Source organism: Schistocerca nitens, chromosome 5, assembly GCF_023898315.1.
Source record: "Schistocerca nitens isolate TAMUIC-IGC-003100 chromosome 5, iqSchNite1.1, whole genome shotgun sequence".
In the NCBI taxonomy this organism is placed as follows: Eukaryota; Metazoa; Arthropoda; class Insecta; order Orthoptera; family Acrididae; genus Schistocerca; species Schistocerca nitens.
The window spans coordinates 463,140,171-463,159,814 of record NC_064618.1 but is presented as its reverse complement, the minus strand read 5'-3'; the positions used below and the strand labels follow the sequence as shown (position 1 = coordinate 463,159,814).

Genomic DNA, 19,644 nt, shown 5'->3' with positions numbered 1-19,644 from the left:
CTTCTCATTGCCTTCTTCTCCTTGCCTTCTCTGGTCTCCGCCTCGGCGTTTGAGACAGTCTGTCCTCTCTCTCTCTCTCTCTCTCTCTCTCTCTCTCTCTCTCTCTCTCTCTCTCTCTCTCTCTCTCTCTCTCTCTCCTTTTTCCTCTTCTTCCTTCCTCCCTGTGCGCGCCTGAAGGCCGACCCACGCGTAGCCGGTGACGAGGTAACGCGTAATTCCCCGCCCTGGGTAGACATGTAAGGCACGCGCGTACCCCCTGGTAAAGGCCAGGCCCGGGGAGGGGTGATTGCCTGAGCTGATACCTTCTGACCATGCCGATTGGTCCCTCCGTCTGTTTCTCGGGAGGTGTGACCTGAGGTGTAAACATTCACCTAAGGCGGGAGTGCCCTCTGAGAGGGTCCCCACAAGGAAGGAGCGCGCCATCGGAGACGCTGGCAATCATGGGGGATTCCTCCGCAATGGATTCCACTCCATCTCTCTCGACTTCTGCCCAAAAACGGAAACGTGACCAGCTACCAGTGACAAAAGTACTACCGCCTGCCCCACAGTTCCTCGTCGTTTCTCGATCTGAGGACGGAAAGGATTTTTCCTCTGTCAACCCTTTCGTTATCCAGAAGGGCGTAGATGCCATAGCCGGATCTGTTAAATCTTGTACCAGGTTGCGTAACGGTACCTTATTACTCGAAACTGAGAGCGCCTTTCAGGCACAAAAACTGCTTCGGGCCACACTCCTGTACACGTTCCCTGTCCGGGTGGAGGCTCACCGAACTTTGAATTCGTCTCGTGGTGTGGTCTATACTAGATCCCTCGACGGCTTGACTGACGAGGAGATTCAGTCTTTCCTCGCTGAGCAGGGCGTGACGGCTGTCCATAGGGTCATGAAAAAGGTCAACAATGACCTTGTACCGACCCGGACACTTTTCTTGACCTTTGATAGTGTTAAGCTGCCATCGCGCATCAAGGCGGGCTACGAGGTTATTTCTGTTCGCCCCTATGTCCCGACACCTACGCGCTGCTACCAGTGTCAGCGTTTCAATCACACTCGACAGTCTTGTTCCAATGCGGCTAAATGTGTCACTTGTGGCAGGGATGCCCATGAGGGTGACTGTCCACCTCCATCTCCTCGTTGTGTGAACTGTCAGGGTGACCATGCCGCATCCTCCCGCGACTGTCCTGTCTATAAGGAAGAACGCTGTATCCAAGAAATTCGGGTCAAAGAGAAAGTGTCTACCTCGGCTGCTCGCAAGCTATTGGCTTGTAGGAAGCCCACACTGCTCCCAGCGGGGAAATACAGTACTGTCCTCGCCTCTCCTCGGACTACCAGGGAGGTGGCAACCCAGACATGGGATCTGACCTTCAGCACCACGGTCGTCCGTTCGGCCAGTGCTAAGATCGCGCGGTCGACGTCTCCTCTTCCTCCCATCACCCCACAGGCACCAGCCCCTTCATCAGCTTCTGCTAAGACGAAGACCCAGAAGTCAGATGCACGGGCCTTCAAGAAGGAACCGTCCCGTGCAGACTTCCTACGTACCTCGACCTCCCAGCCTTCGACTGGTACTTCCACCAAACGACCTTCCAAGAAGGCAAATAGGAAGCACAGTTCTCCTCCGCCACGGCGCATTTCTTCTCCTGCGCCACCCAGCGGTTGCCGCCCCAGGCCGTCATCCGTTTTGCCTGGCCGCACCGCTGGTAGCCGAACATCTGGCCGTTCACCGGCGGAGGAAGCTCCCCCTCCCGGCCATCTTTCCAAGATGGCCGATGAACCTATAGACCCAATGGACGATGACTGTCCGCCTACTGATAGCAGCGGCAGTGCTCGCTCGAAGCCAGGCCCTCAGCGGCCTTCGAGGTGACCCCTTCTTTCATCTTCCTTTTTCTTTTCTTACGATGGCACTTATTCACTGGAATATTCGCAGCATTCGCTCCAACCGAGAGGACTTGAAGTTGCTGCTCCGCTTGCACCGTCCGCTCGAGGCAGTTGCCATCCGCATTACTCTCCCCACTTTTACATTTTCCATTTGTACCGTTTACACTCCATCGTCGTCTGCCGTTACCAGGGCAGACATGATGCAACTTATTGCTCAGCTACCTGCACCATTTTTGTTAACTGGAGACTTCAATGCCCACCATCCCCTTTGGGGCTCTCCAGCATCCTGCCCGAGGGGCTCCCTGTTAGCAGACCTTTTCAACCAGCTCAATCTTGTCTGCCTCAATACTGGCGCCCCTACTTTTCTTTCGGACACATCTCACACCTATTCCCATTTAGACCTCTCTATATGTACTCCCCAACTTGCACGCCGGTTCGAGTGGTATGCACTTTCTGATACATATTCGAGCGACCACTTCCCGTGTGTTATCCATCTCCTGCAGCATACCCCCTCTCCGTGCTCATCTAGTTGGAACATCTCCAAAACAGAGTGGGGGCTCTTCTCTTCCAGGGCGACCTTTCAGGATCAAACATTCACAAGCTGCGATAGGTCGCACACCTCACGGAAGTCATTCTCACTGCTGCTGAATATTCCATCCCTCACCCTACTTCTTCTCCACGTCGCGTACCGGTCCCCTGGTGGACCGCGGCATGTAGAGACGCTTTACGTGCTTGTCGACGTGCTTTACGCACCTTTAAACGCCAGCCTAAAGTGGCGAATTGTATCAATTATAAGCGATTACGTGCACAGTGTCGTCGTATTATTAAAGAAAGCCAGCTGGGCTGCTTTCACAAGCACCTTCAACAGTTTTACTCCTTCTTCTGTTGTCTGGGGTAGCCTGTGCCGGCTATCTGGCACTAAGGTCCACTCACCAGTTTCTGGCTTGACGGTCGCGAATGACGTCCTTGTGGCCCCTGAGGCTGTCTCCAATGCCTTCGGCCGCTTTTTCGCAGAGGTTTCGAGCTCCGCTCATTACCACCCTGCCTTCCTCCCCCGCAAACAGGCAGAGGAGGCTAGGCAACCTAACTTCCGCTCCTCGAATCGTGAAAGTTATAATGCCCCATTCACCATGCGGGAACTCGAAAACGCACTTGACCGATCACGGTCCTCTGCTCCAGGGCCTGATTCTATTCATATTCAGATGCTGAAGAACCTTTCTCCTGCGGGTAAAGATTTTCTTCTTCGTACTTACAATCGCATCTGGATTGAGGGACATGTTCCCGCATGCTGGCACGAGTCTATTGTTGTCCCGATTCCTAAGCCGGGGAAGGACAAGCACTTGCCTTCCAGTTATCGACCCATCTCGCTTACCAGCTGTGTCTGTAAAGTGATGGAGCGAATGGTTAACTCTCGATTGGTTTGGCTGCTCGAGTCTCGACGCCTACTTACCAATGTACAATGTGGGTTTCGTAGGTGCCGCTCTGCTGTTGACCATCTGGTTACCTTGTCGACCTTCATTATGAATAACTTCTTGCGGAAGCGCCCGACCGCGGCTGTGTTCTTTGATTTGGAGAAGGCTTACGACACCTGTTGGAGGGCGGGCATTCTCCGCACCATGCATACATGGGGCCTTCGCGGTCGCCTCCCTCCTTTTATTCGTTCCTTTTTAATGGATCGACAGTTCAGGGTATGTGTGGGTTCTGTCCTGTCAGACACCTTTCGCCAGGAGAATGGGGTGCCACAGGGCTCAGTTTTGAGCGTCGCTCTCTTCGCCATAGCGATCAATCCAATAATGGATTGCCTCCCAGCTGATGTATCAGGCTCCCTTTTCGTGGACGATTTTACCATCTATTGCAGCGCGCAGCGTACGTGTCTCCTGGAGCGCTGTCTTCAGCGTTCTCTTGACCGTCTTTACTCCTGGAGTGTCGCCAATGGCTTCCGTTTTTCTGCCGAGAAGACGGTCTGTATTAACTTCTGGCGCTACAAAGAGTTTCTCCCACCGTACTTAAGACTCGGTCCCGTTGCTCTCCCATTCGTGGAGACAACAAAATTTTTAGGTCTTACATTTGACAGGAAACTTAGTTGGTCTCCACATGTGTCATATTTGGCTGCCCGTTGTACCCGTTCTCTAAATGTCCTCCGTGTTCTCAGTGGTATGTCGTGGGGAGCGGATCGAACCGTCCTACTTCGCCTATATCGGTCGATCGTCCGCTCCAAGCTGGATTATGGGAGCTTCGTATACTCCTCTGCACGGCCATCCATCTTACGCCGCCTCAACTCCATACAACATCGGGGTTTACGACTTGCGATCGGAGCGTTTTATACTAGTCCCGTCGAGAGTCTTCATGCTGACGCTGGTGAGTTGCCACTCACCTACCGGCGCGATATACTGCTTTGTTGGTATGCCTGTCGGCTACTGGCAATGCCCGACCACCCGTCTTATCGTTCCTTTTTTGATGACTCTCTCGACAGTCAATACGGGTTGTATGTCTCTGCCCTGCTACCCCCTGGAGTTCGCTTTCGTCGCCTCCTTCAACGCCTTAATTTTTCACTCCCTGCAACCTTTCGAGTGGGCGGGAGCCACACGCCACCTTGGCTCCAGGCTCAGGTTCGCGTCCACCTTGACCTCTGCTCGCTCCCGAAGGAGGTTACCCCCGGTTCGGTCTACCACTCCCGTTTTGTCGAACTTCGTTCGAAGTTCATTAATATGACCTTCATTTATACAGATAGCTCTAAGACCAATGACGGGGTCGGGTGTTCTTTTATTGTTGGGGCACAAAGTTTCAAATACCGGCTCCATGGCCATTGTTCGGTCTTCACAGCTGAGCTCCTTGCCCTCTACCAGACTGTTCTTTACATCTGCCGCCACCGACATTCTGGATATATCATCTGCTCCGATTCCCTGAGCACTATCCAGAGCCTCAGTGATCCGTACCCGGTTCACCCTTTCGTGCACCGGATCCAACGCTCTCTTCAGCAGCTGGTGGACGTCGGTTCTCCGGTTAGCTTTATGTGGGTTCCTGGCCATGTCGGTATCCCCGGGAACGAAGCTGCAGATGCCGCGGCCAAGGCTGCGGTCCTCCAGCCTCGGACAGCTTGTTGTGTCCCTTCGTCAGATTGTAGCAGGGTAATTTGTCGGCGCATTTTATCGTTGTGGCATGCCGATTGGGCTGCACTTACAGACAACAAGCTTCGGGCCTTAAAACCTCTTCCCGTGGCTTGGACGTCCTCCTCACGCCCTTCTCGGCGGGAGGAGGTAGTTTTGGCCCGGTTACGAATTGGACACTGCCGGTTCAGCCATCGCCATCTGCTGACGGTTGCGCCGGTGCCGTTCTGCCCATGTGGGGCAATTGCTGACGGTCCGCCACATTTTAACGTCCTGTCCGGATTTTAACACCCTGCGTCTTGATCTTGGCCTGCCCTGTACTGTAGAAGCCATTTTAGCGGATGACCCACGAGCAGCTGCTCGCATTCTTCATTTTATCAATTTGACAACCCTCTCAAAGGACATTTGATTATGCTGTTTTCTTTTTTAATCCTATGCCTGTCAGTCTGTCTTTTATCGTGTTTTCCGTTTCGTTGCTGTTTTAAACTTGTGACTCGCGGTGCATTCCTAACGTAGTCTGGGCGCTAATGACCGTTGAAAGTTGTGCGCCCTAAAACCACAAAAAAAAAAAAAGGAAAGGGGCAATTACAATGGCTCCTACATAATAATCTTATTTAGTGATGATGCCTTCCAAAGTACTTTCTGTGAAAATTTATTTGATTCTTGTCCTGAATATATTTATATATATTGTTTTATTATTTTTGTCTCCCATAGAAACTGCTGGAGAAGATACAGGAACGAGAAGAATTTGACCGAAAAAGGCGAGAGCGAGAATTGGAAGACTACAAATTAAAATTTTATGCATATCATCCAATAAACCATAAGTTGCTTGAGGATAAAGTGTACTGCACAAGTAAAACTACTGTGAGACAAGCTACGGAACTTGCCCATAAGGTATCACATTGGGAATTTTAATGTTTGTGTTAACTGTAATGTATTGCATTCTCTCTTTCTCTCTCTCTCTCTCTCTCTCTCTCTCTCTCTCTCTAAATATAATTGAATAATTTCACACTTATCTTGTTTTGCCTGTATAATGTAGCTATAGACATTTTAATCTTGTCTGGAGTAATAGTTTCTTGGATTATTACTAAGGTGGTAGATGTTTCCAAAAGCATAGTTTTGTTCATGTAGTGATTTTCCTTTTCCATATTTGTTTACATAGTGATTCTATACCTTCACAGTATGTATCTGCTTGATAGGCAACTTATCTCTGACTTCTTCTCTCCCTCTTGTATGAAAAATAATCCTGTTCGATAGCTGAATGTTGGTCAACACCACCTAGCATATGTGCCTATCTGCTCCTTAACTGTTCTCCAGTGCATGTAAGAGTAATTTTTTTCCCCTCAGATTCTGTGAAATAAATTGTCGTAAAATTATTGACTCCATGATTATATGGAGGTATTCTTTACAGGCTCTGTCACTTCAAGGGCTTATACCACTTGAAAGATGCCGCCTGGTGAACTACGACAGAACACAAGAAACCATAGAGTGTAGCTTTGAAGGTCAGGAAGATAAAGCATTATGTGAAGTGCTGGATCTACGGGGTGGTCGCCGGTATGATCTCCTGTTACAGCACAGGAAAGAGGATGAAGAATTTGAAATATATCAACCTGGAGGTGAGGGTCATTATTGCCAGCATCCCCCCCCCCCCCCCCCCCCCGCTTCCACCACCCTGTCTTCTTCATGATATGAATTTAGTGAACACTTTGCAGATGAGTTGTAATTTAATATGGTGTGATACAGTTGAATATGAAAGATTGATATGCTCTGGTTCCATCTGACACACAGGAAAAAAAGTGATACTTTGCCCTCAGTCTAGTCTGTTTTTCTCCTGAAATTTTTATTTAGCTAAAGCATTCGGATAACATAAAGGATATGTTTCTACAGGTATTTGTATTGGTCGATTAAGCATGTATTATATGGTTTCAGTAAATGACTGAATGGCTCGTAGTAAGTTCAATTTCGTGAAGTATTGTTTAAGTTGCCAGTAACATGGATTCACTGTCAGGTGTTTACTTATGGAATATTAGATCGTCAGACCATACATAGGACACATTTGAGACTACCTCTACAAAAATTTCAAGAAAACATAAACTAAATTGAGAGTTAATTCTGTTGGTATATTCAGAGTATATGCTAAATTTCTTTATTTTGCATTTTTGAAGAAACAGAATTGCTGATGATCCACAGCTGTTGTAAATATTTTGAAACTTCTTCACCTTAACCACTTCTGCTATCCGTGCATGTTTCCCACACTGCAGTCCAAACCTCCGTATGCTGCACTGTCCACATCTCTTAATGCTCCCACATTATGTAATTCATGTAACAGGGAGACACCAATGTCAAATGTTTTTTATTCCAGTCTTTGATCACAATATCAGTTCTTTTGACGATGACCAGTTTCAGTCCATAATGACCATCCTCAGATCTTTTTTACACCATGTCCTAAAGTGATAAGGCCGTAATGGCATCGTCAAAACATATAAATATAGTCAGCACAGCATCGTCACATAGCTCTTAAAATAAGATGTAGAATAGGCCACATAGTCCACTCAGTCATTATTGCAACTCATAATTGTAATAGTTGCAGTAATAACTGTGTGGACAATGTGGCCTATTCTACACCTTATTTTAGATCTATATGACGATGCTGTGCTGACTATATTTATATGTTTTGACGATGCCATTATGGCCTTATCACTTTAGGACATGGTGTAAAAAAGATCTGGAGATGGTCATTACGGACTGAAACCGGTCATCATCAGAAGAATTGATATTGTGATCAAAGACTGATATAAAAAAACATTTGACAGTATTGGATCAATGTTCATATACGTGACTATGTCGCAGCTGGTGAGAGACGAATGTTGTTATCGTCGTTTCTAGTCTGTCTAGGCTAAAGTAAGTATTGCTTTCATAGATGAACTAAAAACGACAATAATACCATTGGTCTCTCCCTGTTGCAGAGATCACATAATGTGGGAGGTTTGGATCGGTCCAGGGAACATACACAGAAAGCCGAAGTGGTTAAGGTGACCACTTGCAGTAAGTGGGAAATATGGGTTCAAGTCCCGGAGAGGCACAAATTTTCATGTGTCACTAATAGATCGTTCATCTGTACCTAGTACAGCTGACGTCAAATGAATTTTCAATCTGGAATAAATTTTGTAATATGATAGGTTGATTCTCACAAGTACATCTGTGTGTCTGATCAGAATTTGAACTAGGATCCCTGCCTTTCGTAGGCAGTGTACTTGGAGTCACATCATCCAAGCATCCATAGCAGCCTGACCAAAGCTTCAACCTATTGTGGGTTCATTCACAAACTACTTGCCATACCCTCATGCAAGTCTAATAGTGCTTCTTGCCATACCCTCATGTGTGGGGATGCAAGTCTAATAGTGCTTCTCTCCAGTGTTTGAAAGCAGAACTGAGAAGCTTGAAACAATTCGAAACATTGAGTCTGTGATGATTGCTTGGATGGTGGTGTTTGTAGTTTACAGCCCACAAAAGCAAGGAACCAGGTTTGATTTCCAATCAGGCACACAGTTTTGACTTTTTGCACGTTATCTGTTACGGAATATCTCTCTTTTTGTGGAACAGACTCCATATTCTGTAGCTTGCAGAGCTCTGGTTCACATCTCTCTTCTGACACATAGATACCTCACAAGTGAATGGTAAGACTTGTATTGAAATCTGCGCTCATTTTTTTGCCACCTGTAGTTAACGTCAGCTAAAATCTTCATGCTAAATTTCAACTGCCGACAAATAGAAATTATTGTAATGCAGTTATGAAATGTTAATTTTCCACATAGTTTCTGTGCTTGAAACTGTCTGGTGTACAACCGTGAATTATATTACTGTGTGATGCAGCATTCTTTTGTTGCCACTTATATTTGCTTGTGGGGTAAGCACTGAATTGCTGACTAAAATCTATTGTAATATAATTAAATACCTGTAGAGAAGTAAAAGTTATATTTTATCCATAAAGTTTCTTCGAAGTTGGGATGGAGCATACACAAATAGATACAAGGTTTCCAGCATGTCGGCATTAATTTTCTCACTTGTGTGATTATTGTAAAAAATGGAATATTGATGCAGATTTCCAAATTTATATTTTTGGTGCACCACAGACATAACAAAATGTGTTGTTGTTGTTGTGGTCTTCAGTCCTGAGACTGGTTTGATGCAGCTCTCCATGCTACTCTATCCTGTGCAAGCTTCTTCATCTCCCAGTACCTACTGCAACCTACATCCTTCTGAATCTGCTTAGTGTATTGATCTCTTGGTCTCCCTCTACGATTTTTACCCTCCACGCTGCCCTCCAATGCTAAATTTGTGATCCCTTGATGCCTCAAAACATGTCCTACCAACCGATCCCTTCTTCTAGTCAAGTTGTGCCACAAACTTCTCTTCTCCCCAATCCTATTCAATACCTCCTCATTAGTTACGTGATCTACCCACCTTATCTTCAGCATTCTTCTGTAGCACCACATTTCGAAAGCTTCTATTCTCTTCTTGTCCAAACTAGTTATCGTCCATGTCTCACTTCCATACATGGCTACACTCCATACAAATACTTTCAGAAACGACTTCCTGACACCTAAATCTATACTCGATGTTAACAAATTTCTCTTCTTGAGAAACGCTTTCCTTGCCATTGCCAGTCTACATTTTATATCCTCTCTTCTTCGACCATCATCGGTTATTTTATTCCCTAAATAGCAAAACTCCTTTACTACTTTAAGTGTCTCATTTCCTAATCTAATTCCCTCAGCATCACCCGACTTAATTTGACTACATTCCATTATCCTCGTTTTGCTTTTGTTGATGTTCATCTTATATCCTCCTTTCAAGAAATGTGACAGTCCTGCAAAACTGACTCAGAATTAGGAATGAATCAAACAGTCATTTTTGTGTGTTTTTCCCCTTCGAATGAATCGTCCTTTTAGTTTGCACACATGCTTCAAAATTGCGCAATCTTTATTGTAAATGAAAAGTACATATTTTCTGACCTGATTTTTGGTACTTTTTTAATGCAATTTTATGCTGCAAATTCTTTTGCAATATCTTTTAGATATTGGTAATGATTACCAATATCTAAAGACTAATCATGCAAGATGATACCACTGAAACTAAGTAAGTTTTGTCTGGCTTCAGGAAAGAAAGATCAAAAACACATGCTTTTAACACCACCATTCCATAAGATTGACTTAAACGTCATTCTGAAACTTACTTTTTGTGCCTTTGAAGTCAACATTCAGATCAACCAAACGAAATTTCTTTTGAATGGAGCCCACACATAGATGATCCTTGTCACTTCTATTCTAGCGTACAGCACTGGTTTCTTTGTCTGACGAGATAATTTTAGTTCAAGATGTTTCTTTTTAAATAACTGATAATAAAATGTGGCACAATCACTTGAAATTTCTTCTTGAGAACATATTTTAATGAGAAACATTTTTTGTTTCAAAATTTGGAGGAGCTGCCCTTTCTTTTTGATGTCTCCCAACTTTTCCCTCTTCCATCACTAAGGAAGAAACTAACTATTCTGGAAGCTAGAACAGGTGTTTGCATGTGTCTGTTGACAGTACTTTCAGTACTGTCTCCTGAAAATAAGTAGAGACTAGCCAAAGGTTCTAGTAATATTCTTTTACTACAAATCACTTTTGAGTATAATATTTTTCCCCTATTGGATTATAAAGTTTGTGCTCACTGTTCATAATTTGTTTGTTTTGTGGGAAGGATTAAGTAAATCACAAAGTGAGAAGTAATTAATTAGTAGCTCACAAGCTAGTGAAGACAAAATAATAATCTAGTGAACACAGATTGCCATTTATGAGGTAACAAGCCTATTTCCTGAGAACATGAAACTGTAAGTGAAGCACCACTGGTTTCTGTACTTCAAGAAATTGAAAAAAGTTGCAGCCTAGTAAGTAGTTTAGATTTTACATTGATAACAAATCTAATACAAAATGTGAATTATTTACAGGTGTAACATTCAAAGTATTTCTCATAAATATGAACGCCCACAGTACTGAAGATGTTGAAGGCCCCTTCACAGTGCGAGGCAATCTTTACCACACTGTAGGAGAATTCAAAGCCACAGCTGCTAAGGTCTTAAATCTAAATGCCCAAAAGATGTACATCTTGCAAGAGAAGAGTAATAGCCACCCACAGTACTTGTGCAGTGATGATGCTACGTTACAATCCGAAGGCCTTCATAATACCAATAAGGTAAAACATCACACACACACATATATATATATATATATATATATATATATATATATATATATATATATATATATAAAAAAAAAACCAAAGATGATGTGACTTACCAAACGAAGCGCTGGCAGGTCGATAGACACACAAACAAACACACAAAATTCAAGCTTTCGCAACAAACTGTTGCCTCATCAGGAAAGAGGGGAAGGAGAGGGAAAGACGAAAGGATGTGGGTTTTAAGGGAGAGGGTAAGGAGTCATTCCAATCCCGGGAGCGGAAAGACTTACCTTAGGGGGAAAAAAGGACAGGTATACACATTCGCGCGCGCGCGCGCGCGCACACACACACGTATCCATCCACACATAATGACACAAGCAGACATATTTAAAGTCACATCATCTTTGTTTTTAGATATATTTTTCCCACGTGGAATGTTTCCCTATACCCGTCCTTTTTTCCCCCTAAGGTAAGTCTTTCCGCTCCCGGGATTGGAATGACTCCTTACCCTCTCCCTTAAAACCCACATCCTTTCGTCTTTCCCTCTCCTTCCCTCTTTCCTGATGAGGCAACAGTTTGTTGCGAAAGCTTGAATTTTGTGTGTATGTTTGTGTTTGTTTGTGTTTGTTTGTGTGTCTATCGACGTGCCAGCGCTTTCGTTTGGTAAGTCACATCATCTTTGTTTTTAGATATATTTTTCCCATGTGGAATAAACATTCCACGCGGGAAAAAATATTTTTTTTTTATATTTTTATATATTTATATATAATTTTTTTTTTTTTTTTTTTTTTTTTTTTTTTAAGGAAGTGTAAATCCATATCTAGAGACTCTATGTATAAAGTGTCATTTCTTTGTACAGATTTTTGTTGCTGTATCGCCTGGGGATGATGCAGAAAAACCTCACTTTTCTTCAAGATTGTTTGAAATAATTAAGGAAATTTTGGACACATTTGAATATGTGATAACACTGAATGTTGTGGTACCAGAAATAGATAAAGGTAAGTGGATGTAAAATGTATGTAGGCAGTTCAGTGAGGGAAACACAGTCAACTAAACACAAGATTGTGGTTATATACATCACCATATGCATTTTATTTTATTTATGTAAAAAATAGTCAGTGGTATGTTTTTATTTTCTGATTTCCACTTAAATCTTGGAAGTGTTCTCTGCTTGTATGTTTCCAAGGTATTCCTCTGCAAGTAACTGATTTTTTAAGTTTAATTTTATATTGATTTGCACCACAGCAAGATTTCTTGGTGTGAAATTCAACAAAATATAGCACCAGTAGCTTTTGTGTTTACCTGGAAACACAAATAATAGTTGTGCTTTGGTTACTACATTTATGTTAACCTATCTGAAAAAAGTGGCAGCATATGATTAATTACTTATCTTGAAAGAAAGTAGTGACTTGCTGTTATGGTGTTACAGGACAAAGCACAATAGAATGAATGTGTTAAGGGGGTTTTAATAAAGGAGGATATTAGTAGAACTTCTGGTAGGATTTTTTGCAGTAGTTGATTTTGATCTGAAAACATGTTCAGTACTGGGGAAGAATAATCTTTCTCAAAATGTGTGTCCATTTCTTTATTGTTGTTAAAATTGTGTAGGCAAATGCTTTTGTTAAAATGTCCTTGCAGATTTTTTGTTTTCCTCATGTTGTTCTGCAGCAGAGAGGAAAAATTTGGGTAAAGTTTTTGTAAACCGAAGGAATTGTTTGTACCCCGACAGTGCTTTACTACACTTGGTCCTGTTAGATGTGGTATGCCATTGCCTTTGTTAGGCCACATGTCTAAAATTGCATGGTTTTCCTGTTTGTAATCCCAGTCGGTCAGCACAGGGGAACATTCTTCTATGGACTTTATGTTCCCCCCCTTTTTACTCATTTGACACAGAACGTATGTTCCATTAAAGCATTGGGGCTGAGAATGACGTCTGATGGTTAAGTGATTTTATTTTTACATCAGATGATGGAACTTTTAAGTTTTCCAAAAACAGTCATGTACGCAATAAAAGGTTTCTTCGTTTTACAAAATTAAAAACCATAGTTGATTCTCCTGTCACTGCAACAGTTCAGTTTCATCTACTTAGGCTCCCGTTAGACCAGTTGTTAATATAGTGTTTATGACATAGAAATAATGATCTTTCCCTTTTTTAATGGTTATTTTGCTTTTGTACTCATGTAGTTAGTTATTTTGCTTAACACACTACTGCCAGCAGGGTAGCCAATAATGGTACTCTAGATGGTACTGAACTACCATAACTGCTAGCTTCAGGCGAGAGTCATGTTGTAATTGAGGTAGAAGATTATGAGTTGCTACAACTTATTAGCCTTTTTGTTTAATTTTTGGTTAATGGTGCAAAAGAAGTTTTGTTTCAAAGATTTCTTCATTTTTGTTAAACTAGTTAATGTGTATAAACGAGATGATTACTAATACTGGTGTATACTCATTCACAAGAGCAGGCCCATTATTGCAGGTGGGTCTTGTTTGTCTGTAGCTGGCCTCTGGCAACCTGATTTTTGGTGTCAGTTTTCTCTTTTATGTTATATGTCCATACAAGACATTTTCTGGCTGTGGCAGTGGTTTTGAGCATTTTGTGTATATTGATTCCTTTACTTTGCTTTTATCTTTACTATATAGCCCAAGCATTTTCCATTCCTTGTAAGTAGATCGTCTGTGGAGGCTAGTTTACTATCTGTCTTTGTCCTTATTGTATACTAACTGGTACAGCAAGGTTCCTGAGAATATAATTTCGTTATTTCACTGTAGTTCTATAGATTGATGATGATATCAACCCTACACTCATACTAATTGAAATAGCAGTCATATCAAATGAAATTACTTTAACACGTAACCAAAAAGTTCATTTATACCATCAAATGGAGTGAAGTTGACTGCTGGGATGAAATTAACTGAAGATTTCAAAACTCATTTTGTGCCAATAACTACACATCGGGGATTAAAATCCTTTTATTTTAGTTGCTGTATTATACTTATTATCTGAAAGTTGTTAAATGGTTCAAATGGCTCTGAGCACTATGGGACTCAACTTCTGAGGTCATCAGTCCCCTAGAACTTAGAACTACTTAAACCTAACTAACCTAAGGACATCACGCACATCCATGCCCAAGGTAGGATTCGAACCTGCTACCGTAGCCGTTGCGCGGTTCCAGACTGTAGCGTCTAGAACCGCTCGGCCACTCAGGCCGGCGAAAGTTGTTAATTTGTGGCACTGGCTAAATGCACAGTATTCCAAACCTCTACCGGAAACTAATCATTTCTCAAAAGTCTGGTTTTCTCTCTCTCTCTCTCTCTCTCTCTCTCTCTTTTTTTTTGGCATAGAACAACTCTTGTGTCCAGGTGTTATGCACATCATGCAGTGACCCTTCATGACGATAACCAGAGCAATAACAACAGTTAATCTATTGTACTTACCTAATTGTACATATGTAAATAAAACTCAGCAAATTCTTGGTGGAATTGGAGTGAAATTGTCTGTCTCTTCCTCGAGTGGCTCTCTTAAGAACAAACATTCGTGGATGCACATAAGAATGATGGCAGCACTAATGTGACACAGTGGATGCAGCAATAGCTGTATACAACAGTCTAGTGGTGTAGTGAGGAAGACATTGTTGCAAGTGTTTGCATGTTAACTTATGAATTGGTCACACAGGATGCAGTTGTATTTGTTGCATCATACAGTTCACAGATGAAATGAAGCAGCTAAAACCCAGATTACCAATAGTCAGATCTGATACAGCATCATTGTTCACAGAGGTATCGCTGAAAGTGCCCATGGACCTAACCATTGCTATCTTCACAATCAATGTGAGCAGTCTCTCTGTCTCAATTTTGGGCCACAAGAAAAAACTACAGACAGAAATATTCAAAGAATTGTTAGCTGTGGTGTTGGCAGTCGTCATATCATCCATATGATAACATGCATATTTTGACCGAAGATGACAATTATATATTTAGAGAGGCAAGCATATTTCTTGACTTTATTCCACTCTTTAACGGGGAGGAAGAAAGCCTAAAAATAAAGTGTCTGTGGCTGCCAACATTTTAAACTGAATGAGCCAAAAACATAAATAGCAAAGATTTAAAATTTGCCTGTGCTGCAGCAGATTATCTATGGTTACAGATTCAGGCTGCTAAACGAAGTTAATGGTAGCAATGTCCAGCAAACTTTCATGACACTGGGCCACAACAACTGTGAAACATTTAGTAATAAAAAATACTCAGTAAAAAAATTATAGATTTTCCTGGAGATAATGGTGAATACTTAATCTTTGAATGGGATGATTTAGGTTCCCACCTCATTCTTTGTTAATTCAAGTAGTTTAATTTCTCATTCTTCACCTGACAAGGCAGATTGTGGAAGTGGATGTACTCAAGGAAAATATACTGTCAGATCAAAGGCATTATAAGTAAATAAGCAATGCATACAGCAACGGTTGTAGTCAATGTAAGAACTTGTTAGATGATTAGATCATGCTTCTTCTTCTTCCCGAAATGTTTTTACTTGTGGGAATTAAATAATAGGAGTTGGTGTGGAGTAACCAATAATGCTTGTGTAGGTAACTCATTACTCATATAATAGAGGGAAACATTCCACGTGGGAAAAATATATCATTACTCATGCGTAAGAATGTGAAGAGGAGATTGCATGCCTTATTAATGAAATTAGAGATTTGTTTTATAAATATAGATGTGATCAAGATAAATAAGAGAAAAGCAGCAAGACATGTTAAGTATGCTTCCTTCCTTACAGCCTTGCTGTTGATGGTAAATACATTTGTTCAGTCATTGTTTAACTCCTGGAACACATAACCAGCTTCACCACTGCTTTCAGTTGTTCTCTAGCCTATTTCACAATTAACATGTTATGTCAACTGTTAATTTCATACTGTTCATAAAAGTGTGGCTTTGTGCAAAGGGAAAAGTGAAAGTAACTTGTATGTCAGCTGACATGCAACTTTTTTTTAAAAACTATTTATGTTGGCATAAAGTATACTGAACAAACAAATATGAGTAAACACAATGTTTTCTGATTACACAGTGTCACATAACACACTTTACATTAGAATTGAAAGTCCAAGATGGAATAACAATAATATGAAAAGGATATCCTTTTTATATTATTGTTACACTGTACAATAAAATAGTCATGGCCTTGTTCTAGATGGTTCTTGCCAGCACCAAACAGAATTTTACTGACAATTTTGTATACAGCATATGCTTTGTGCCCTCCAGCTACATTCTCTGCTTTTCTGATCCTTGTCAATGTCATGTCCACCACCAGAAAAAGGTTGGCTGACTCACAACAGTGTAATGGTGCTCGAACTGTGGTCTGGAAGATATATTCAACAGGAATATTTTATCATTGTTTTCACCTACTGTTCATACAATTATCTTAATTTTTTATGTGGTTGTTATAGTCTTCAGTTGGTGTATGTTCTGTTTTACCGTGCTCCAAACTGAATTCCTCTTCGCTTTCAGCGACCACTGACATTTTGTCAGCAAACCAAATTGCGCTGGCTTTTTGTTCGTGACAATCAACTCCGAAATCAAGATGGTCACTTGCTTCCCTCACTGCCTTTTCCCTGTATGAATTAAATATCAGTGGTGACAGTGAGCAATGCTGCCTTAACAACATTTATTATTTAACCTCACCATTCCATCAGTGCAGATTATCCCAGTCTGCGTAGCTTAAAGAGAATGGATTACCCTTCCGTGTGTGTATTTGCTACCACATTGCCTAAGAATGGAAGAAAAAGTATTCTCTTCCACAAATCTATGAATCCACTGTAATGTTTTTTAGTTTTTTGCAGATCTGCTTTCTGTTACTAACTGCAGTGCTAAAATTGCTCCTCAAGAGCTTTTGCGCTTCCTACAGTCAGACTGGCACTCCCCTAATCTACTTTCAACTATCCTTCCATTCACTGATAATGTATTCCTTTGAGTGTTTTTGATGCATGTGATGCATGAATTATTGAGAGATAATTTTCATTTATGTCTGCTGTTGCCTTATAAATAAGTGGAGTAATTATATTTCTTTTCATATTCAGGTGGAGCTTTCCCAGTTCAAAAATTTCAGTTGTGGGCTTGTGTAGTTTTTGCCTTGCCCTTTGGCTTGGAACTCACAAGAGTTTTGCTGGTGTTCCATCAATACCTGGGTGTTTGTTCCTTCAGAGATTGTGTAATACTTTTTGAAATTAAGAAAAGAATATACAGTGGAACCTTAATTAATAAGCACTCCCATAACATGCAATTCGCATAACGAGGAAAAAATGACGTGCTTAACAAGCAGTGTCCTGCATAATGAGTGACGATGATTTCGTGTGATGTAATCAGCTGTTCATGTGCGGTGGGGGAAACGTTCAGTAGTATGAACACCTTTCATTGTCAGCAGCGGTATATGAACAGTGTCTTTAGGACGTACTGCAGTCTGGGTTTAACGTTCTTTCAACTGCCATCTTAGTGCAGCTTGGGATCACACATTTTTCTAAACTTGTGTTCACAGAGTGTTTTTTTTGTGTGCAGATTTTAATAACCTTTGTAGAAATGTCCCCGCAGGTAAAGCCATGAGGAGATGACCATAAGAGAAGTAAAATGATTTTAGAAATGAAACGCAAAATCATTGAAAAATGCGAATGTGATGTGAGCATTGCTGATTTAGCACACACGTATATTCAGTCTACATCAACTAATTGCACTATCCCCAAGAACAAGGACAAGATTAAGGAGAGAGATGCTACAAATGGAGTGACAAGAATAAACAAGGGTTTTGTATTCTGGATAATGTCAAAAGGTTGCTCCTTATATGGATAAATGAAAAGCTACTAAACAAGAACATAATTTGTGAGAAGGCGAGAATGATTTTCTCTGAACTCATTAAGAAAATGCCAGCATCATCAGTGGCCAAAGAAGTGTTTAAAGGAAGCCATGGGTGGTTTAAGAAGTTTAAGAGAAGAACCAGCATACACAGCATTGTGAGGCACGGAGAAGGAGTGAGCTCCGACACAAGGGTGGCAGAGTAGTTCATCAGCAACTTAAAGATGCTCATAAATTCTGAGGGTTGTCTGCCGCAACAGGCTTTTAATTGTGACGAGATGGGTCTATTCAGGAAAAAGATGCTGAAGCATACCTTTATAACAGCAAAGGAGAATGCATTGCCGTGTTGCAAGCCAATGAAAGGCCGTCTCTCACTGCTATTCTGTGCCAATGCAAGCAGCGATTTGAAAATAAAACTGCTGCTTGTTTACCTTTCAGAAACTCCATGGTTCTTCAAGAAGTGTAAAGTCCAGAAGAGCTGGTTAAATGCGATGTGGAGGTTCAACAACAAGACCTGGGTGACATAAGATCTTTTGTGATTGGATCAATGAAGTGTTCGGTCCTTAGGTGAAAAAATATTTGCTTGAGTTGAATCTGCCACTCCACATCTTGCTTGTTATGGACAATGCTCCTGCCCCTCCTCCAGGCCTACAAGACCACCTCCTTGAAGAATTCCAGTTAATCAAGATCCAATTTCTGACTCCCAGCACCACTCCCTTACTCCAGCCTGTGGACCAACAGATTATTTCTAACTTCAAGAAGCTCTAGACTAAAGCATTCTTCAAGCATTGCTTTGAGTTGACTGAAGCTGCTAATCTCATCCTCAGGGAGTTTTGGAAATATCACTTGAACATTGCTGCCTGCATCAAGATGATCAAAAGGGCATGCGAAGGGGTTACCAAGAGAACTCTGACCTGCTTGGAAGGTGGTTTGGCTGGAGTGTGTTGTAAAATGGGACTCTGAAGCATTTGAGTCAGTAGCTGTGGAGTCTGTTGTCAACAAGATTGTGTCTTTAGCGAAGAATATCGGACTAGAATTGGATAACAATGAATCAATGAGGTTATGGAAGATCACACCCAAGAAATGACCACCAAAGAGCTTATGGAGTTGCAGTGTGCTTTGCAGCAGGAAGTTATGGAGAGGACTTCAGAATAGTAGTAGGAGGAGGCGGCTGTAACAGCAAAGCAGTAATCTTCTGACACAGTAAGAGAAATGCTGGAAGCATGGGAATCGGTTGCATCGTACATTGAAAAATCATCATCCCAATAAAACAGTGGCTACATATGCTATAAATTTGACGATGACGCTGTGTTGCACTTTCGCAAGTTTTGAAGTGTTGCCAGAAACAAATGATTATAGATAGCTTCCTAGTAAAAAAGAATTAGTTACGTATTGTGGATAATGAAGTACATAATACTGTATGTATAATTTTCTTTGAAAAAATGGCATGAATAAGATAAAACTTTCACTTCTTTTACTTCATAGAATGCATTTACATTAATTTATATGGAATAAGTGAAACAATTTAACAAGTGTTTCGCACTAAGAGTAAAATTCTGGAATGGATTGTGCTCACTATGCGAGGTTCCACTGTATAAGGGGAAGAAT

The 19,644-nt window shown here is 41.8% G+C and overlaps 1 protein-coding gene across 4 annotated transcripts in view; it reads left to right on the top strand.

The window, feature by feature from the left end:
* The window catches only part of LOC126260928 (ubiquitin carboxyl-terminal hydrolase 47-like), a 155,854-nt gene that overhangs the window by 89,334 nt on the left and 46,876 nt on the right, over positions 1–19,644 (top strand). For all 4 annotated transcript variants that reach the window (XM_049958425.1, XM_049958427.1, XM_049958429.1 and 1 more), the window contains 4 exons: positions 5,689–5,868; positions 6,386–6,590; positions 10,967–11,211; positions 12,059–12,197. In XM_049958425.1, coding sequence (XP_049814382.1) covers positions 5,689–5,868; positions 6,386–6,590; positions 10,967–11,211; positions 12,059–12,197 — 769 coding nt within the window. The remainder of the gene's footprint in view (positions 1–5,688; positions 5,869–6,385; positions 6,591–10,966; positions 11,212–12,058; positions 12,198–19,644) is intronic.